The sequence below is a fragment of the Sciurus vulgaris genome (assembly GCF_902686455.1).
Source record: "Sciurus vulgaris genome assembly, chromosome: 7".
Taxonomy (NCBI): Eukaryota; Metazoa; Chordata; class Mammalia; order Rodentia; family Sciuridae; genus Sciurus; species Sciurus vulgaris.
The window spans coordinates 132,429,233-132,450,984 of NC_136467.1; the positions used below are offsets into that span (position 1 = coordinate 132,429,233).

The 21,752-nt window shown below is 43.1% G+C and overlaps 1 protein-coding gene across 1 annotated transcript in view; it reads left to right on the forward strand.

Annotated features, from left to right (window-relative positions):
* The window catches only part of DUSP22 (dual specificity phosphatase 22), a 67,805-nt gene extending 57,377 nt beyond the window's left edge, over window positions 1–10,428 (forward strand). Inside the window, 4 exon segments of the mRNA XM_079147303.1 lie at window positions 3,742–3,816; window positions 6,876–7,047; window positions 7,799–7,871; window positions 9,893–10,428. Of these exon segments, the coding sequence (XP_079003429.1) occupies window positions 3,742–3,816; window positions 6,876–7,047; window positions 7,799–7,871; window positions 9,893–9,939 (367 nt within the window). The 3' untranslated portion in view covers window positions 9,940–10,428.
* The last annotated feature ends 11,324 nt before the right edge of the window (window positions 10,429–21,752 follow it).

Below are 21,752 nucleotides of genomic sequence, written 5' to 3' on the forward strand. Positions count from 1 at the left end.
TATGTAAATAGTTGTCTGTTCCTCCTTTGTCAAGTCCAAAGGAGTTTGGTGTTCACCAGGCAATAGAGTAACAAACCTGTAGGTCATGCTTCCTTCTGGATGTGCTTAACGTATTTTATGCAGACAGAACTTACAACAAATCTTTGTATGGAAGTAAAGGTTAACTGCAACCAAACAGAACAAGAATAGGGAACTTGACTTCATTGAAACAGCTCGTGGTGGCATAGTGCCTCAGATTTGTGCTTCTGCTTCAAATTGGAGTTGAGCAATAGAAGAACCCAGGCCGTGGGTATTTCCCATTGTGGAGGGTGTTTAATGACCAGAGCTTGGACTTATGTCATTGGCTTCCCTGGAAATTAGCCCCCCACCCCCTGCACACTGTCTGCAGCACACAGTTTTATACCAGTGAGCTCGCCTGCCTCCTGGCTTTTCCTGAAAAAAGCATTTCTAGGAATGTCTGCCAAACTTGGCCTTGTGCCTGTTTATGTGCATGAGTCAAGTTTCACAGTGGGACTCTAAGCAGTCCCCCTCATGGGTTTTGTTCATACCCCTAGACTGAGGAGTAGCCCTGTCATGGATGTCTCTGCAGCCCTTGCCCCCAACATACTGGAGGATGGGAGCCATGTCCCATCGGTTGTCTTGGATTTAACCTTTGTTATGGGCAGCCTGGAAGGAGGAAAGAAGCAGCGGGGAGTGGGGAACATCTCCCCTTTGCTTCCTAGGTTCTTTCACACACCTGCTCTGGACTCCGGGTGGGCTTGAATATTGCCCAGCTGAGCACAACCTCCCTTTATTTTAAAGGTGTGGTGAGGTTTGCTGTTGACAGGGGGTTCAGTACCATAATCTGTAGGAAGTCTGATTTCATCATACCTATGGTTTGCAATGTGCAGGTGTAAAAACAAGATATGAGGAGTTGCTCCTACTATGAGCCTTCAGTAAAGGGATTTAGTTATCCTCCTTGTTAAGACCTTGATGAGCACCAACCAGCCATGTCCCCAAGACTCCAAGTCCTGCCTTGGATCACAGTGGGTCTCTGCTAACTTCTACATCACTGTGATCTTCATAGTATATTCTGAGGGGCTCTGTGGTTTACTAATTCACCCAGGCAGTTGTTATTCATTTCTAGATTTGCTTTTGCTGTTTTGGCTGCCAGATGCTCACTGACCCGATGCTCTCCAAACAGGAAGAGATCCCCAAGAAATATCATGCAGCTCCAGCTGCATGATGATATCTTGGGAATCATAGTGTGGACAGCCTGGTGAACAAAGGAGTGTGCCTTCTGGCCACTCCTGCAGCCAACCTGGATCTGCATTCCAACCTCCCCCACCTTCTGGCCTGTCTACTGAGCACAGTGGCCTGTGGGGAGAGCAGGCTACCCTGTATAACCCTGTATAACCTATGAGGCACATAGATTTCTGGCTAGCAGCCTGGAACTAACTACTTCTAGGCTACACAAGCTGGCTCAGAGTTTTATAAATTATTGAATTAGTTGCTGTTATCAGGGAGAGTGTATTTGGCCATAAATAGAATACCTGGCTGTGTTCTCAGGGATAGAGGCATTTGCTAGAAAGCCTGGTAGTGGTGCTCCCAGGCAGGGGCAGTAGGACCCTAGATATACTCCAGGAGCCTGGCCTTTCTATCCTGCTGTCCTTCCACTCTGGGGAGTTGTCACTGTGATCACAGGTGGCTGATGCAGCCCTGAGCATGGTGTTTGCTGTTCCTTGGCTAGAAACTGCAGGCAAAGATAGATCACTTTCTTTTTATTAGGAAGGAAACACTTTTCCAGAAATCATCATGCACAGCCTCCCTTTCCTTCTCCAGGACCAATACTTGAGTAGAGAAAAATGGGCCATTTCCTGGGCCTGAGCACTTTGCTGCCCCACACAAAATCAGGGCAACTGGGAATGTCTTGCCACATATTCAGTACTTGCAGATAAGAATGCTTCACTGTCACCTCTGGGTAGCTGGTTTTTCTTGAGAGAGGACGCTCTATCAGCACCAAGCCTTTCCTCCCTCCTGCAGCCCACAGTGGGATGCCCAGCACCCCACCTCACCCCTGTGTGTACTCAGCGTTGCTGCCTGACTGCTGTGGGCTTCTGTTCTGAGGTCTCTTGATACTAACACTACAGATTTTAAGAATATAGCAAGAATGCTTCCTTGCCTGCTGTGTACAAAACCAGTGTTTGGGAAAATGTTGCAGTTCTCTGAGTCGCTTTATAAATTTACGTTCTGGGAGCATTTGTCTTTAGGAATGTTAAGGGAAACTGATCTTGTCATGTCATGCTAGTTAAATCCTCCAGTAAGAGTCTGGAATCTTTGGGTTAGTCTACGTGAATTTTCCACTTGTAACAACATTTTGGTTATTGGCAGAACATGAGTGCCTGTGTTTCTCATATATATATATATATATATATATATATATGAATATATACATATATGTAAATATATACATGTATGTATGTATGTATGCACATTTAAAATGTCTTCTACCTCCCATCCATCCCAATCTCAGTGTGCACCTCTAGTAAGGCTTTTGGGTTCCTTCTGCAGTCAACAGCTGAGAGTTGTTAAGACACACGTGAGCTTCCCGTTCTGATTCATTTCACTTGCCCTCATTTTGCATTCAGAAACTACATCTTATTATCATTGATTGCCTTGAAGCTTATCAGCATCCTAACCAGATGGTCAATACTCATTGTTTAAAAGGAAATGGATTTAGTTCATGGGTAGCTTTTGGTGTTTTACCTCTTTAGGAACCAGTCAAAGCTAGAATATATTTAAGAAGCAGGTACTTGGTCCACTGGAGTACCTGTAGTTAATCCGCAGCTCAGTCCAGAATGTTGCACATGTGGTACATGGCATACACACCAGTTGGGAACTCATCAAAGTGGGTCCCCATACTTGTATCTTAAGTGATGCAGCATTTGAACTTGGCCTCTGAAAAGCTAATCATCAAGAAGCGACCATGCCTGTGAGCAAGGACACACAAGTGGGTGCTTCCTAACAGTTAGGATCTGAACAAGTGACTAGTGAAAGGGTTGGCCCAAAAAGCTGAGGGTCAGAAAAGAAAGGATTGTGGCATACCTCATCATTTAGGACTTCAGAGCAGGTTGATATTCATGGCCTGGTCCACCCTATAGGGCATAATGCCTAATCTTGGAGTTGCATTCCCCAAGCCACATGGAGTGACAGAGCAGGAATTAGAGGTGAAATTTCCTTTTTCCCACAGCTCTCCAGTGACATACAAACAGAATTGACCAAAATCCAGGGAGTCCATTGTGGGAGGATCCTTTTAGGCTTCTCAGATTGTCACAAGTAAACTAGCTGCTAGGACAGAGAGCACACATGGCCTGGACACCTTCCTTACCTGTCTTACTGTGGCTCTGCAGCATTCATAGGCAGCACAAGAGTCCCTGGTTGAGCTGTTGATTCAGATTGAACATAGTGGACTGAGCAGGAACCACCAGTCAGTGATAACTGTGCATTTCAGGGATGCCTTGTGGAGCAGTTCTAAAACATTCTAGACCATTGGTAGCCTTCCTGAGACCTCAGCATGCCTATGACCTGTTCTAAGCCTAAGGCAGCCCCAGTGCCAGATAGTTGACCAGGTTTTGAAGGTGTGGGAATCTTGAGACCTTTCAGAAAGGTGGACTTTTTTTTAGGTGTACTTTTCATCATATGTTAAGTAAAGTCTATTTCACTTCTCTGTCTTTCTCTCTCTCTTTTTTTTCCTGTGCCTAGGACAAGACATTTCAAAGAAAGTATTAAATTCATTCATGAGTGCCGACTCCAAGGTGAGGGCTGTCTGGTACACTGGTACGTATGTCTCTTTCTGAATAATACCTTAGTTAGCATGTTCTACTTTGCTTGATGTCTTATGAGTGCCTTTCTCTGTGTAATTATTTCATCTAATGGTTTTTCCTAAACCCAGAGTCTCAAACATACATTTCACCTCTCCCCTGATATGCATTAGTCATTGCCTGCTTTTGTTGAAAGAGAACCCTACCTGGTTTTGCTCTTATTTTTTCCATTTCACTCACTGAGAATTTCTGTAGGGACTGAAGGGTTACTGTCAACAGACACTATCTTTTGCTAGCCTGCCTCTTAACATTTCATCAGAACAGCCTCCTATAGATACTACCAATTCTGTAGGTTCATTTCTGAAACCTCAGTGACCTTTTCAAAACACTGTTTCTTCCTGGAGAATTTTGATTGCAAATGTGGGTGTTTAGTAATGTACTACCGTAACATTAATATCATCATTTCCTCTCCATTTACACACTGGAACTTTTATGTGTGTTTGGCTTACTACTTTGCTTTGAAACAATTAAGACTCTTAGAATTAATGTATTGACAACTATACACCTAAATCCTTCTATATTATATAGATGCATATAGAGAGAGGTAGGTAGGTAGATAGAGTGTCAGTGCTCCCTGTCCATGGGTTCTGAATCCATGATTCAACCCACCATGAATCAAAATCATTCAGGAAAAAAACATCGCCTCTGTATGAAACATGTACAGAGTTTTTTCCTTGTCATTATTCCTTAAGCAATACCACTATTGACATAGCATTTACCTTGTATTCCTATAAATCCAGAGATGATGTAAAGTATGCAAGAGGATATGTGTGGGTTCTGTGCAAATGCTATACCATTTTGTATAAGGGACTTGAGCATTTTGCTATCTGGGGTGCATTCTGAAAACAATGTCCCATAGACACCAACAGAGAAACTGTGCACACACTGTGGGGAAAAAAAAAAAAAAAAAAAAAAAAAGATATTCTAAAATACTCAACCCAAGAGAATGCATGTAAAATTCTTGGTTTTATTCCTGGCAAATATTGTATCTGGCACATGGTAAGTTCTCAGGGAATGTCATTTGCGTTACCTGTAGTAATCATGGTAATAGCTAATTTGTCTAGGGAACCAGTAGTCAACATTCTGGATCCAGGGCTTTGTTTGTCTGTGAAGGTGCAGGCCGGACATGCCCCTTTTCCATTTGAATAAGGTGTGGCATTAATTATCTCAAAGCACAACTGTCTTTTGACTTTCCCCAAAATAGCCACCCTTGCAGCACAAAGCACTTTGGAAATGTGATGCCAATTCCTGGGAGTGTTGCTGGGAGGCTGCTGGTGGCAGCCCTGCCAGGACAGAGGGAACCTATGCATGATAGCCAGAGAAGCCACTTAAGAAAACTGCAGTGTATTCTGAGGGCCAGTAAATCAAGTTGGGGGTGAAGGGGCATGAAATATTTCAGTGGCTTCAAGAGTAGTGTTCTGCCAATTTATACAACTTTGAAATAGTGTAATTTTTCATTTCGCTTTTTAAAGAGTAGGAAATGTAATACATACAAATGGTAGTTTTTTTATGTCAGTTACATTTGACTTTAAAGGACCTGGGGGCACATTTGGAAGTAAATAAAGGGGAGTTCTGAAATTCTAACCCTGGGCTTTCTAGGCTCTTAGTGAATTCAGATCCCCAGAGTTATAGCCCAAGAGGGTTTATTTTTATAAAACTCCCTTAGTGAAGAATGTGGTGAAGAACCACTACTTAGGAGTGGTATTATTATTATTATTTATATTTAAATGTGTGTTGGCCTGATAGTCTAGAAATTCACATTTCACACAGTTATATACATCTAATGATAAGGCTTTTCTAAAAATGAGGACATTTGCTAGACTTCCCCATCTTAAACCGTTGCTAGAACACTCTAAGTCTGACAAAGCACTACCTTTCTATGACTGCCTTAATTGCATATGTATTTTAGATTGGTCCCTATGTTAGTCAACTTTGTGTCTCTGTGACCAGAATACCAGACAGGAACAAATTAGAGGAGGAAGGTTTATTTTGGTTCATAAAGAGGATCAGTCCACGGTTGGCTGGCTCCACAGCAGAAACATCGTGGCAGAGGGCCACAGCAGAAGGAAAGGTGCTCTGCTCTTGGCAACCGAGAAGCAGAGAGAGGGAGAGGAAGGGGTCAGGGAGAAGATAAGCCCCTCCAGCCATGCCCTCAGTAACCTGCTTCTTCCAACTAAGTTCTTCCTCCCAGTAGTCCATCCAGCTGTCAGTGGATTAATCTATCATGTGAATTATTTCACTGATGAAGTCAGAGCCCACGAGATCCAGTCAGTGCCTCAAAGCCCCACCTGTGAACCTTGCTACACTAGGGATCATGCTTTTAAAATATGAACTTTTGGGAGACATCCCAGATCCAAACCATAATAGTCCCCTTACTCAGCCTGCTGGAGATGACTGTTAGTGCCACAGCGCTCCTGAACACAGACTTAGAGCATTGCAGTATGCCTGCTCTAGTATTCTGCTCAATTATGTCCAAAAAAAGTCACAAAAGTAAGATTTGGTAAGGGCTTCTAGATTTCATGAGTTCTAAATATCACAGTTTTATCCCTCATGTACAGTAGCTAAGAAAACCATGTTTTTAAAAACATGACACATTCTAAACTAATGCAGGTTATAAGTGGACTTGTTCCATAGGTCCTGGCAGCCTCAAGTTCCCTTGGTATATTTGAGTTACTTTATTTGACCAAGGAAATGGGAAGATCTAAGGAGGGCTTCAGAGCAATGGAACATCATAAGGCACAAATGTCTGTAGCCATATCCTATAGAAAATCAATGAAGCAGGAGGCTAAAATGTCTAAAGGATACCTGAGATCTAGTGGTACAGAGTAGCGGGGGGAAGCTGTTATATTTCCAAATGATTTCCTGGTAACATTGCTTTCCTGCTGTCCATGTGTAATCCAAGGCTGGAAGACTCCCTAAAATAAGGTGCTCCAAATCCTGGGCTCCAAATGGGTTGGGTGACAGACCCATGGTTCCAAAACTGCCCTTGCACACGTGACTCTCTCTGCCCTACAGCTTGGCCGGGGTTTCCAGGAGTGTGACGCTGGTGATTGCATACATCATGACTGTTACGGACTTTGGCTGGGAGGATGCCCTGCACACCGTGCGTGCAGGGAGATCCTGTGCCAACCCCAATCTGGGCTTCCAGAGACAGCTCCAGGAGTTTGAGAAACATGAAGTCCACGAGGTAAGCAGTACTTGGAAGACTTTTCAGATGCAGGCAACTCCCCTAGGACAATTCCTCCAGTCCCAGAATCAGGGAGGCTGGCACTGAAAAGGCCCATAGAGGACATTGGGTTCAGGGGTGCTCACCTACTTCCCCACGGAAGTTGTCATTCATCCATTGTGCCCCAGCTTCAGCCATGGGGTCCTACCCCTTGTCATTTTCCATATTAGGTACTCCTAATATTATCATTATCATATCATCTTCCTTTCAGCAAAGTACCACTTTCTTCATTTGGTTTGCTTTTTTTTTTTTTTTTTTTTAATTCATTTAGCCTTTAAGCTTTTAAAGGTGTAATTAGCCAGGCAACAGTAGTAGAGGATATTGTCCACCACCAATCATGTAAACACAAATTTTAGGTTCTTCTTTATATTATTGAATCGTAAAAATTCTCACTATTTTTCTTCTGGATTCAGCAATTTAATCTTGGCTGCCACCATTAGACAGCACAAGGACACTTCTTTCTTAAAAGGAACCCTCAACAATAGAAGTAACTGTTCCCATCCAGGTCTGTCAAGTAGATGCATTATTTTTATGTCCTCAGGCCAAAACCTTGAAGGAGCAGTTATTTCTGATAACTAGGATTACCCAATGCCCTTTGATTTCTCTCTTTATATATGACAACATCTCTACGACTAAGTAACAGGTGAAAATCACTGCGAATGCAGGTGTGTATGTGTGTGTGATATTTTAAATTTGTTTCCAACCTCTCCAGTATCGGCAGTGGCTGAAGGAAGAATATGGGGAGAATCCTTTGCGGGATGCAGAAGAAGCCAAAAACATTCTGGGTAAATATAAAGAACAAGGGCGTGTGGAGTCCCAGCCTGGCACCAGGCGGTGGAGCAGCTTTTCGGCCCTACCTCCCCTGGCCTACAATAACTATACCACAGAGACCTAATGCAGAGGGATCTGGTGCCTTCCTTCCTGCCGCTTGTCTTCTGGGTTGCCTGCGGGTGCCCTGTGGTGTGCTGGTGTGCTGGCTACTGCCTCCAAGGACTACAAAGGGAGATGACCACTACAAAGTGGACAACTCAGGGTTCCTTCCCCAGTGACCCACCCAGTCCCAGGTCCTTTCACTTCACCCACCTTTTCCCCCAACCTTGGACCTTGGCCTTACCTGAGCTTGCTGTACCTGTGATGCTACTGGCTGCCAAACGCACACACACGTACACATGTGAGTGAGTGCCTATTACAGCACTTATACACATGTGAGGTTGTGTGCCTGTGAGCGTGTAGAAGGGTGTGCTTTTTGTGAGGGTGTATGCATATGAATGTGTATGTGCGGGAGCTCTGAATGTTCACGTTGCTGGGAGTCATAAAATCCATGCTGCCAGGATTGGTATGGCCACCTTTCCCTTTGATTCCACATAGAAGGCATTTGACCTTGACATCTGAAAAGTGCTCAGTAAGGAACACGGAAGGTATTCTATGCTTGTGAGCAGACATTGAGGAAAACTCGGGATGAACAACTGAAAGCAGTAGCCTCTCCCAGCCCTGGGATGGTGCAGTGGGGAAAGTTGGGGCCCAGACCCCTCCTGAGGGAAGGTGGCTCCAGGGATCCTGAAAGGTATTGGGGGATAGAGGACACATTTGGTATTGCCTCAGGCTTAGTGTAAGCGTACCAGGCCCTGGACTCCCTGCTGCCTCAAGTCAAGGCCCCCTTTCAGCCCATCATGTTCCTGAGTTCTAATTGATGTTTATTCTATGTGAGACCCACTGAGTTCCATGATAAGTAGCAGTACATCAGCCAAACTTGGCATACAGTATGGGGCCCTTCCTATCTCCTCCTGTCCAGCTTCATGCACTCTCAGCCTGCTGTTCTGACTTTGCAGGGCCCTTTCTCAAGGTTTGCATGTACCTGCAGGAATTAGGAAGGAACAATATTTGTTAGACACTGTAGACATTTGCATTTGAAAAATGCCTAAGCATTTATTAAGTTCCTTGGTGTATGCTGTGGAGTTGATCTTTGATCTCAGCTACCTCATTAAATAATGTTTGAAAACCTTTTTTTGTGTGTGTTGATCCAGTATTGAATCTTCTCATAGTTCAAAATGTTCAGTTATGACTTTCCCTTTGAAGCTAGAGGGGAAGACATCAATATCATTGAGCTACTTAAATTTTTGATTTGTGTTCACAAATGCTTTCCGATGGGTAAAGTCCCACATTCAGGCTGTGAGAGCACCCACAGTTCACAGCTGGGCAAACAGGCATCCTAGAATGCTGGGAACAACTCAGTGGTCAATCCTTTATATCAACTCAAATTTCTTAAGCACACAGAGCCACAGGAAAAAATATACCCAACCTCTCCCTAAAAAGATGTTGCAACCTTGGTTCTCTGAATTCCGCTACTAAAAGAACTCCTGAATAAGAAGAGCAATTTTCCTCTTCATATAGAGGGTATGTCAAAGGTCAAAGGTGAGCTCTTTGGGGACCAGGGAGAACAAAGTCACCAACTGCACACATGTACAGGCCCTAGATGTGTAACAAAAAAAGGAAAATGTGGCCATAGAATCATTTCTTCAGCTAAAATAATTTGCCTGTAAAGTATATTTTTTTCTGTAAACCAAAAGAAATGTAAATATGCTAACAAAAAGCATTTAAGAGGGCTAAGGGTATAACTCAGTGCTATAGCAGTTGCCTAGCATGTGTGAAACCTGGGTTTGATCCCCAGCACCTCAATAAAAGGACAGAAAAATTTTCAGGGTTAGAATGAATGGTTAAATATGTGTAAACATATGAATGGCCACATATATTCCTGTACGTCTTGATTTTTTTTATATTTGTTGCCAGTAATGTTCTTTCTCCACAGCCACTCCAGGAATTCTGAAGTATTGGGCCTTTCTCAGAAGATTGTAATGTACCTGAAGTTTCTGAAATATTGCAAAGTTTAGGCTGGTGCTGCCAAAAAGAAAAGCAACATAGAGTTATTTTTAAGTATCCAACAGTGATTTGTAAACTTGTTTTCTTCTTAAACTGAATACATGTGTAATGTTGTATTATGTTGGGAACTATGAGATTATTTAGCAAAAGAAAATATTTTTACCTTAACTCCACTGCTGTGTCTGTTTCTTTAACCTAACTTTTTGATGCCCATAAAACAATCTCAAGAGCCCTCTTGCACTGTTTTGGTTACTGTTTAGTAATCATAAATTGCTTCTCATGAACACTCAAGGAGGAAGCCAGCACCTGGGGATTGTGCAGTGTGATCTCTGCCCTCGTTCTTAAATTCTCCAGCTAGGGAAATGTTTCCTGATGTATGTTTTATCCATGGTTTGTGTTCTCCACAGTGGAATTTACCAAAACCTACATATTTTTGTTAATAAAGGGCAACTTAACCAAGTTCAATATCATGTGCATTGCATTCTTCCTTTGTTGGAGCTTGAAAGTCACATGGATTTCTATGAAGGGTCACAAACAAGATTGATCTATAAAGGATCACAAACAAGATTGAACCTGCTCACAGGCTCAGTTCAAAGACTGTATTCCTCCAGAAGATAGTACAACAGAGACTAGGAAAAGCAAATTAATGTCTCCATGACAGAAAAATTGATCTTTGGACAGCAGGTGTATCTCAGTTGGAGAGCACTTACCTAATGTTCTCAAGGCCCTGGATTCAGTCTGCAACACTGAAAACACCCCACACACAAAAAAACAGTTTCAGGGTAAAAGAATTTTAGACACTGCCAGGTGCGGTGTCACACGCTATAATCCCAGTGGCTGGGGAGGCTGAGACAGGAGGATCTTGAGTTCAAAGCCAGCCTCAGCAAGAGTGAGGCTCTAAACAATTCAGTGATACCCTGTCTCTAAAAAAATACAAAATAGAGCTGGGGATGTGGCTCAGTGGCCGAGTACCCCTGTGTTCAATCCCTGGTACATCACCCCCCCCAAAAAAGAAAAAAGTTTTGACATTGAACTTACGTTTTGCCCAAGCAGAGTGAGAACCCTGGAATTACTGCATTTAACACAGGAATACGCAAGCCCAATTATTTCATGAACGTTTGCCACACATTATTAGCTATTCTGATTTGATGCACAGCTTTTAACTTAAAGGAATACAGAGTGGCTTAAACCAGAACCAAGTCATAGTCATGGAGTTAAAAGTGGCCAAGCAGACTATTTAAATAGACTTGAGGGAAGGAAGGTGGAGGGGTTCAAGCAAGCACTCATGGTGACTGTGGGACCATGAGGATTTAGTGAGTGGCCTCTCTGTTCTCTGGGACCATGCTGCCAACACAGTGGTTCTTTTGTATTAGCATTTTCTAGTTCTGCATGATGGTACGTGTGCCTCTGCCATGATAATGTTTAGATTGGAGGAAATGCTAAAGAATGACCTGACTGGGTCCCAGATGTGGGTCCACTGAGTCTTTATAAATTAGGCACTCAAGATTATTCAGGCACCTGGCACACAGTCCCAGGGGCCAGGCTCATGAAAATTAACATAGATTTCAAATTTCCTAATTCATTGGGGAGGAAAAAATACTGGTTTTTCAAAGACTAGTTTTGTCCCATGGAGAGGCTATACCTCTTCCTCTCATCAGAACTTTTAAGAAATCAGTGTACCCCTTGGGCAATGTGCTGAGCATGGATGATCAAGACACCAGTCTGAGAGCTAGGGGCTTTGTCCTGACCTGGCCATGTCCCCAGGTAAGAGTACTATTGCCACAGCCACAGCCACGGAAACACGTGGCAACCTGTGGTGTCTCCACAATCCCCATCCCTTCCCTGACCGGGCAGGGCTCTTTGCTCCCTGAAGGAGCAGACTATCCCTGTTCGTGAATTCTACCCAAGGCGATTTTGTGACTTAAGTTCCATTTTTCAGAGCACCCTCCTTAAACTTGAGTTTATACTTTTCCCTTATTTTAGGGGTTTCTGCTAGTGGCTCTTTAAAATTTATTGGTTACTTTTCTAGTTTCTATAATGCCAGGGAACATATTTCCACTTCTGGGATACCTCATATCACTCATTCACAGAAACTGGACTTTGGTAATGTAGGTGTGTGTGCACATGTGTTTTATTGTTGCTTGCTTGTTTGTTTATTATTATTTCAAAAACCTCCTTACCCTCCAGGGAGTCAGATTACCATGCCTCAGAGTATGCTGAGCTCAGTCAGATACCTGCACACTGTAACTTAGATAGCTGGTACCTGGTGGCACCCAAGGAGACATCTGAGCCACATTCCACAGAGGTGGCCATCAAGTGCTGTTCTGTATGCTAGCCTCCAATCACAGACATAAGGAACACACCACGAGTCACACCCCTGCCATCCTACATCATATGGCTCCTCCCAGAGTTATTAATAATTTTATTAAGAATGTGCTTTCAACACACTTGTATTTATATATGTACTTAACAAGAAATCACCAAGACTGCAGAGGGTGGTTCCTCTTCCCTTTCCTTTTTATTGCCCAGAGAAAGGAAGAAAAAAAAAAAAAAAAAAAAACTTTAAAACTTTAAAAACCTGTCACTTGTCACTGGTCACTTGGAAGCTTTATGCCCTTCTTTGACTCAGCGCAGTCTCCTTGTCCTCAGATGCACCAGGACATAATCCAGTGTTTGGAGAGGGTCACACACCAGCAGCATCTCATCTTACAGAAAAGGGTTGGAAGCCTCCCTTTCTTGTTTTTCCAACCCCTGCTGGAAGCTTTGAGTCCTGTGACAGCAAATAATGGGACATAGTTATTTCAGTGTCACTTCTGCCAGTATCATAATTAGTGTCCTATTTTGCAGCTCAGGCCCAACCAGCTGAAATTAACATCTGACAGGTTGCAAATGCTGAACCCATGTCTCTTTCCACAGGGGGAAAGAATTGCCAGTGCATGCTTGAACATCTGCAAGTAGGGGTTTATTTTGGCCCCAGATCTTTATGCAAACTGTTGATCATAAGAGTTCGTAGTTCACAGTTAACTTTCCTGAAGCTTCAAGTTCAGTTATTAGAGTTAGCACGTCAAAAGAGCTATTTTAGCAGGTGCCTGAAAGTACAGGCAGTTCAATATTCTAATTGTGTGGGGTAATGGCTGATGACTTAGAGGTCAGGTTAGTAGAAGAGAAGTTTTGGTTGGGATCATACTTGGGCATGTCCTGTGTACAAAGGCCTGATTAAGAGAACTAGATGGTAAGGAATTTCAGGGTGAGAGGTTTATTCTTCTGGGGTATTATTCAAGGAATAATGTTATTTGGGACAGTGTTTGGCAACAGTGCTGATCATACCGTTTTGCCATCTTCCTGGCTCAGCCCAAGGAGCCACAAAAGCTTGCAACTTGCTGCTCAGCACTCCAGACTGCACATTAGTAACAGGCAGCTGTGTGCATGGAACATGCTGGAGACAGGATGATAGACCTTCTTTCCCCTTGGAGTCCATTTACTATCTAGTGGCCCTGCCCTCAGCCTCAGCACCTACCCCAGGAGTTACCAAGCTGGCACAAACAAGAACGGTACTTTGCTGGTGAGCAGGTTTTGTTATTTGTTGACCAGCTCTGGGTTTCCCCAAAACAATGGGAGCCTTTTTAGAAAATAAGAATCGAAGGCCCCTACATGTGCATCAGAAAAATGTCACCTTCTGCTTTGCAAAGGGTGTGTGTACATCACAGCTCCAAGGCCCAAGTGGCACCCAGTTTCCCCAGAAGAGGAGTCTCGAAGAGTTCTGTCATATGTCAGGGGTCAGCTGTTGGGATTCTTGGTTTGAGGATAAGCTGCCCTGATGTGGTTGCAGAAGAAAAAAGCAGGAGGATATGAGAGAGGAGAGAAACATTGCTCAGCTGTTTGCCGCAAGACGTTGGCAGATTCACGTCTGAGAGGAGTCCTGCAAAGTGAGCTGTGACCATTCACACCATGCAATCACTGTCCCACAGCTGAGGGGCCTGTTTTCTGCTTTGCAGGGTCCCTTCCCATCATCTTCTTCCTCCCTGGAGTGGGAGGTGCAAGTCCTGAGGTGCACTTTAGGGATAGTTTGTTAGCAGATAAGAGACCCAAGTCCCTGAATGGTGACTAGGTGAGCCTGGGAGTCACATGCCAGACAGACCTGGCTGAGGTCTGTTTTGGTTCCAGTTCTCTGGAATACCTTGGGGAAAGTCCCAGAGGAGGCAACCCACTCATATGGGAACTTCTACTCCAGTCTGCCATAAATGAAACTCCCTAGAAGGGATGAAAGGGGCTAGAGGGCACCCTGTCTAGTGGACACAATGATGTGGCCTGGGCCAGACTTCCTAGGTGGCATTCCTGGGAAGGGCCCGTCTGATCCCAAAAACCTCCCATCTAGATGGCAGGACAGTTAACCTAGCCATTGAGCACTTAACACATCACAAGAGTGGACACTAAAACGTGTTCTTTTGAAATCACATCCTCACAGCAATCTTGAGAGACAGATTTATTATTATTCTCATATACAGATGAAGAAATTTAATTCTAGTCTCACAGCCAGAAAGTGGCCAAGTTAGGATTGGAATGTAAGCAGTGTGAGTTCCCAGACTAGATGTACCTAAAATTCCCCCAATCCTTTTGAAATGGCAGTACTGAGTGGGGGGGAGAGGAGGGACTAATGAAATGCTAGTCATTCCATGCTGCAAAGAATTCCCTCCCCAGAAATACAGAACTGCCCCCCACCATCAGCAGATGGCTTTCGGTCCCCACACTCCATTGTTATGCAAGGTTAGGAGCTCTAAAAGGCCCAGCAAGGTATTTGCCTAAGCTTGTAGACTTGCTGTGCTAGTCCAAGGAGGCAAAACTGAAGCCAGCTGTCTTCCACAGCCGGGTTCCAGGGTCCTGGAAGGAAACAGTACAAGCTCAAAGAACTCAAATGAAGCGATATCATCAAGGACAGAGGGAAGGAAATCAACAGTGGATGCTGAAGAAACCAAAGTCTGGCAGGACTCCTTCAGACCTTTTGGTTAAGGGACAGGGCTGCAAGATTATGTCACCAGTGCCCAGTAAGAACTGACCCAGTAAGGACCCCACTCCACCCCCGCATGGGAGGGTGCCAGCAGGGGGTCCTTAAGAAGTGTGATGATGCTGCCAGAGGAGTCTGGGTAGAAGTGTCCAGCCCTGTGTCCTCCTTTTCTATTCTGGGGGAGTCTTAAGACTTGGCCCCAGGGACAAAGAGCAAAAAGCTGGCAATTGCCTTACATGCAGGAAACCCTGGCCTTCAATCATGGGTGGGGCCAGAGACTTGATGACAAGACAGAGGAAGTGCCACCAGCTTCCAAGAAGTATCAGAGCTTCAGCTGGCTGATACTAAAAACAGGTTTGAGTGGGGAATCTGAGCTCTCCTACACATTTGCTTCAGAAGTTCAGTATTTGGTACTCTGCCTGTGACTCACTGCTTTCATCTTCAGAAAGCGTTCTAGAAGCCTTCATCCCTGTGTGCCCCATTGATCTGTGCTTTCCCCAGTGGCCTATCTGGGGAGATTACCCTCCAAGTTAAGGTTGTGCAGGTTGGGTAATATCCAAGCTTCTGCTCTGAACTGGGCCCTCATGAGACCCCTGCCCCACCATAAAGCAGAGAAAGAGTAGCCAGCAATGCCACGAGGACTACAACCCACTGGCACCATGTAGATTGCTCCCAGGAAAAAGAATAATTAAGCAAGACACCAGCTCTGACCTCAAAGACTTGTAATCAAGTTGGAGAGAGAAAACATCCACTCCTGAATATTCCAGGAGCAAATGGTGAGCATGGAAACAAAGAACAGGCAGAGAAGACCACAGATGTTCAGTAGAAGGTGCCTTGGGCAGGAAATGGTGAACTTGGAAGAAGGGACAAGAACATTCTGGGTATAGGCCAGATGCAAGTAAAAGCACAGACCAGAGTGAGTTCATTGTTCTTGGACACCACCTGTGGATCTATGGGAGGGACACATCTGTGACAGAAGAGGGAAGAAGATCACAGCTCAATCCCTCCTCTTCTCACCAGCTTTTCGGTGCTTCCAGCAAGAACTGACCTTCCTAAGAGCCTGGGGGCAAGACACACTGGCCTGAGCCCCCACCTTGTTTGGGGGTGGTCAGGAGTCCAGGGGGAGTGGCCTGGGCTGGCAAGTGAAGCAGGCCCTGAAGAAACCAGAGCTCAGGGGACCCATAATGCTTTCAGTGCCCACTCTCTAGAGGAATCTGCTGCTACACAGAGACCTTGCAGAGAGATGTCTCCAAAATGTCTCTCACAGATAAGCCAATCTCAAAAAAACTGAAGGACGAATGATCTCGCTGAATAAGCGGATGAGGACCTATAATGGGGGGTGGGAGGGGTTAGCGTTAGGTTAGGGTTAGGTTTAGGGGTTAGGGTGAAGGAGGGTGGTAAGAATGGAGGAAGGAAGGACTGTATAGAGAGAAAAGAGGGGTGGGAGGGGTGGGGGGAGGAAAAAAATAACAGAATGAATCAAACAACATTACCCTATGTAAATTTATGATTACACAAATGGTATGCCTTGACTCCATGTACAAACAGAGAAACATGTATCCCATTTGTTTACAATTTTTAAAAAAATTGTCTCTCACAGGCAGAGCTGCCTAAAATGTTTTACCCAACTCCGTGGTAAAGCATTTGAACTGCAGGTTGGTCCTCTGGTTGCTTCTGGTAACTTAAAGGCATTTCTCCATCCCTACTTCCTTCTCCTCCTCCTTCTCATTACAGCAAGGTGCAGAGGGAAAGCCTGAAGGGAATTAGGGGACGTAACTTATACCACCCGTAGTAACTGCAGTCCCAGCAGTCCTGTGAGAGCAGTAGGACCCCCTCAGCCCCACTGCAGGTGACATGGAAGCCCACTGTCTGTGGAGCGTTCATAAAATCAATGTATAATACACCAACTAAATTTTGGATTGTTTTTTTACCACCAAGAACCAGCAATCTCAAACCATTTTGGTCATAAAAATAGTCCTCTCTCCTGGCAAGGTGGTGCATGCCTATAATCCCAGTAGCTTGGGAGACTGAGGCGAAGGATTGCAAATTCAATGCAGCCTCAGCAACTTAGTAAGGCCCTAAGCTACTCGGTGAGACCCTGTCTTTAAATAAAATACAGAAAAGGGCTGGGGATGTGACTCAGTGGTTAAGTGCCTCTGGGTTCAATCCCCCGTACCAAAAAAAAAAAAAAAAAATTGGTCTAAGAACAACTGCCTTTGCTGTAGGATATATTTATGAACATACAAACTTCATTTGAGTTATATATCTTATCATTAACAATGTATACCAAAGTTCATGTGGAGCACTCCTAGTTGACAAGCAAGACTTACACAGTATACAAACTCAGCGACAGTAATTTTTTATCTTTCAGTAAATTCAGAGCAGTTCTGAGCTCCATGGGGGCAGGTTGTTTTCCAACACTGTGAGGTTTCATTATTGCAAATGGAGACTAGACTGGAAATAGTCAGCAAGTATATAGGAAGCAACTTCAATTCCAGCTTGCTATGTGGCCACTTGGAATGTTTACCTGTTTTCAAAAGTTTTGACTGTAGAAGTATTTGAAAGTCACTAGAAATGATTCCCCAAAAACATACATATGCTATTACAGAACTGGTTGTGAAATGAAACGAAAGAATTTCCAGATCTCATCCTATCCTAACTACTTGTAATCTGCTGCTTAAAGTGAAAGAAACTTGTTGCAATAAAATAAAGGTTTTCTTTGATCAATGAATAAAAAGATTGAAGAACCTGGCATAAGGAGAAGCTCAGTCTTGACAAAATTGTTGGCAAATTTCAAAATTTTAGACTCAAGCAGAAATTATAATTATTCATTATTGTACCAACCAATATTTCCTCCATTTTTTCAAAATATACATAATTATAATTAACAAGTATTAGTATATTACTTTTTTCCTCCTTTTATTGTGATATTTATTTATTCTTTTTTTTTTTTTTTTTTTTTTTGCTTATTTATTTATTGTGATGCTGAGGATAGAACCCAGGGCCTCATGCATGCTAGGTAAGCACTCTACTACTGAACTACATAATACCAACTTCATATTTATTATATGTCTTTACAGGCAGAGTAATAAAGTTCAAAAAATAACATTTTTGCTGCATGCATTTCCTTTCTGTCTCTTATCATTTATTTCATTCCATGATCATTACTGATTTTCTCATACCTGGGTATCAAGTACATTAGCCATGCCTCTGTGATTCTAGGCTCTTTCATGAAAAAACAATCTCTATCAACCCCATCCTTTCTCAGGAAATATTGGACACCCTGGAAGTCTGGATGAGTCTGCTTTATGGTTCCATGAGTGCCCCCATCTCCCCAATCTAATTTGATTTTATCGTAGTTCCCAAAAACCTGAGGGACTCAGCCAAATGGTTCCACTTCATTGTTTCTACAGAGACAGACTCCAAAAGATCAAAATATTCTCTGACATTCCTTAAGTTCCTTTCATTTGAAGATGCCCCTGGTTATTCTGAGGACTCTGGATGTTAATGCTGCTTTGTTTTTCCTGAACTGTGTCCTCCTATGGGTACCCCTTCCACTAAGAGACTCAGTATAAGAAGATCTGCATCACATAGGCAGTCAATAAGGGCTGAACCTTCTCCTTTCTGTTAAATAATTCCCATTAGTGTATTTTTGAATTACTATCTCGCCACATACATTTTAGAGTCAGATTTATAATAGTTTGTGTGAATATAACTTATTAAAACTACCTACCTCTACTGTAAAACCTCAAGGTCACCTCTTTTAGATGATGTGACCTAATTAAAGTGTTTGTGAATTTCAATGATAGTCATAAAATGTGCCCTCCTTCTATGCCCACAATCTTTAACATAGGGCTCCAGCTTCCCTACCCAGAGACCTCAAGATTCCTGAGGGCAAGACCTGGGTCATTTCCATGCTTTGAAGGGCCTGGTATACAGGAAGTACTCAGTGCATAGACTCTCATCAACTCATTGATGCAGGGGATTTATTTTCCCCTGACTCCCTTTGCCTATAGTCAGAGTCTCCCTATGCACTGGCTTTATTCAGATAATTGCTGTACGCCTCAGACCAGTGAGAATGATTGTAAGGTATCAGCTCATCCTTCAGAACCTCAGGGTACAAGTCTGTGCTTCCACTCTTCTGACTTCTCCCCAACATTCCTCAAAGTGTGTACTCTTGGAGTCTGTGTTTGTCAGGTTTTCATGTATGTGACAAAACACTGGAGATACTCAATTTAAAGGAGGAAAGGTTTATTTGGCTATAGTTTCAGAGGTTTCAGTCCACAGTAACATGGCCCCATTACCACTGGACGTGTGGTAAGGAAGCTTCTCACCTCTTGGCAACCAGGAAGTGAAAGACAGTACACCTCCAATGACCTAACTTTTTTTCCATTAGGCCCCTCCTCCCAATAGTGGCTCAGGCTGAGGACCAAACCTTCAACACATGGGCCTTTCAGGGGTATTCAAGATCCAGATAGTAGCAGAGCCCTGGATGTGTCATCTTATTACCTGTGTACTCACTAAGCTAGGACTGAGCCATCTGCGGGGATCCAGATGTCCTCTGCTCACCAAGTTCTTCCTGCCCCAACCAAGTTCTAGAAATGGGCTCAGACTTTTTTGCCCTCCATATAACCCACTGGAATTCACAGAGATCTGAAGACACTGTGGATGGAGCAGCACCTGGTTTAGCACACCTGGAACTTCATAGGCCTCCCCTTCATGTTGACACCATGTTTCTGAATGTTTATTGTATACTTGTATCAGAATATCATGCTGTGCTGCCTAAATATGTTCAATTATTTGAAGTGCTTTGGGAATTGAATCTTAGCTTTTTTAACTTTCTTTTTATCCTTCCTTCCCAACAGCATCCTAGCTTAGTTTTATTTTGCTTTATAAAAAATATTCATTTTTTTTCTGTATTTAAATCAGTAAATTATAATTATTGGCAGCCCTCTCTATGAATCCAGCAGTGTACCTGACTTCCACCTAGCTCATCCCATGCACCTACCAAGAGGGTCAGGTCTACATCTCCATGCAGATGAAAGACTAGCTTCAACTGACTATGTCTGTGAGTTACTTCTGCATCCCCCAACAGAGCCAGCTCTGGTTTCCCCTACTTTCTTCTGGCTTGGGTTTTTTAAATTATTATCTATTTCTTATTTTTTTTATTTTTATTTTTGGTACTGGGGATTGAATCCACCACTGAGCCACTCCACAGTCCTTTTAATTTTATTAGGGACATGGTCTTGCTAAGTTTCTTAGGGCCTCATTAATTCTTGAGGCTGGATTCGAACTTGTGATCCTCCTGCCTCAGCCTCCCGAGTCTCTGGGATTACAGCCATGCACCATTGCACCCATCTCTATTATCTATTTCTTAACATCTCATTGACCTTATTCTGATCACCCTTCACTCAGATCCATACACTTTCTATCTGATAGGCTTGTCTGTTTCCTGGATGTTTTCATTCACTGCCTTTATCACACTTCACTCTCATTCTCAGAAGAAACTTGATGCAGATTATTTGCTGTGAAACCAGCTCTGAACAAAGTTCACTGTACCATTGACACAGTAGTTTGAAGCAACATTTCTTTTAGAGATATGTGACTTACGATTCTGGGCATCCACACTGCACTACAAAAGATCTGAGCTAACACAAAGCACTTTGTGCCATTGTCCCCAAGCCAACACAGGACAGCTGGGTACCCCACAACAACTCCTGTCTCAGATCTCACAGTGCCTCTGTTCATATGAAGTGCCACACATAGCAGCCAGTTACATAAATCTGTTTAAGTTTGCAACATTTTTTCTGTAGTTTTCTTAAAAAAATAAGCCAGACTCTCTAGATTTTTAGTCCAAGAGCTTCTTTCAGGATTACAAAAATGTGTTTTTTCCTTCAAAATAAAATAAGTTTACTTTAAAATCTAGAAAATTACTTTTATTTGGTCAATATATAGTACTTTTTAAAGTATTTCTCACTTATAAAACACTTTCACAAGTATCAAATCTTTATTCCCAAACAAGCCTTCACGGTATCTACTACCCATGGTTAGCTCTAAGTAGCAGAATCAGATCAAGCATTTGAGTTTGACCCCTAGTCCAGAGTTATTTGCTTTATACCACATTAGAATGGATGAACAACCAAGTTTTTGTGTGAGAAAAACAAAGATTACCTGCCAAAATAATTTGGAAGTACTACAAAGTTCAATGCACATTATCATATGACATAGCTGGTTCCAAATGGACTAATTTATAAGTTAATAAACAGAAATGAATAATGTAGGAACCCACAGTTACTAATCCATGAGGGATAATACATTTATGCAAGGAATTATACATTTATACATTTACCAAGGGTTTATGCATTTATGCATTTAACTAATCCACCACATAATACATTTATGACAGAAATTGCTTTCCTCAAGGAAATGCCTTGAGGCTACAGGATTTTGAATCTGAAATCATCTTTGAGGTTTGCAGACTTGAATTGTGCATATGGAATCCTTCTGAAGTAATCTGGTTAAGTCAACAGATGGCATCTCTGTTAGAAGGGGTCATGAGATGGACATGAGTCTATCTGGGAGGAACATTGCTGGAAGAGATGAGAACAAGAGAAAAATGCAAATGTGCCAAAAAGAAGCAAAAGGCATGGTAGAAACTGCATGGGAGAGTGGATGGGTTAGTAGGGAAGAGGGAGGAGAGAATTTGATCTGGGTCTGGACAATGACTGAGAGCACATTTCTCCTACAGGAGGGTGACTAAGTGTTCCCAGGGACCACCACCGAGGCA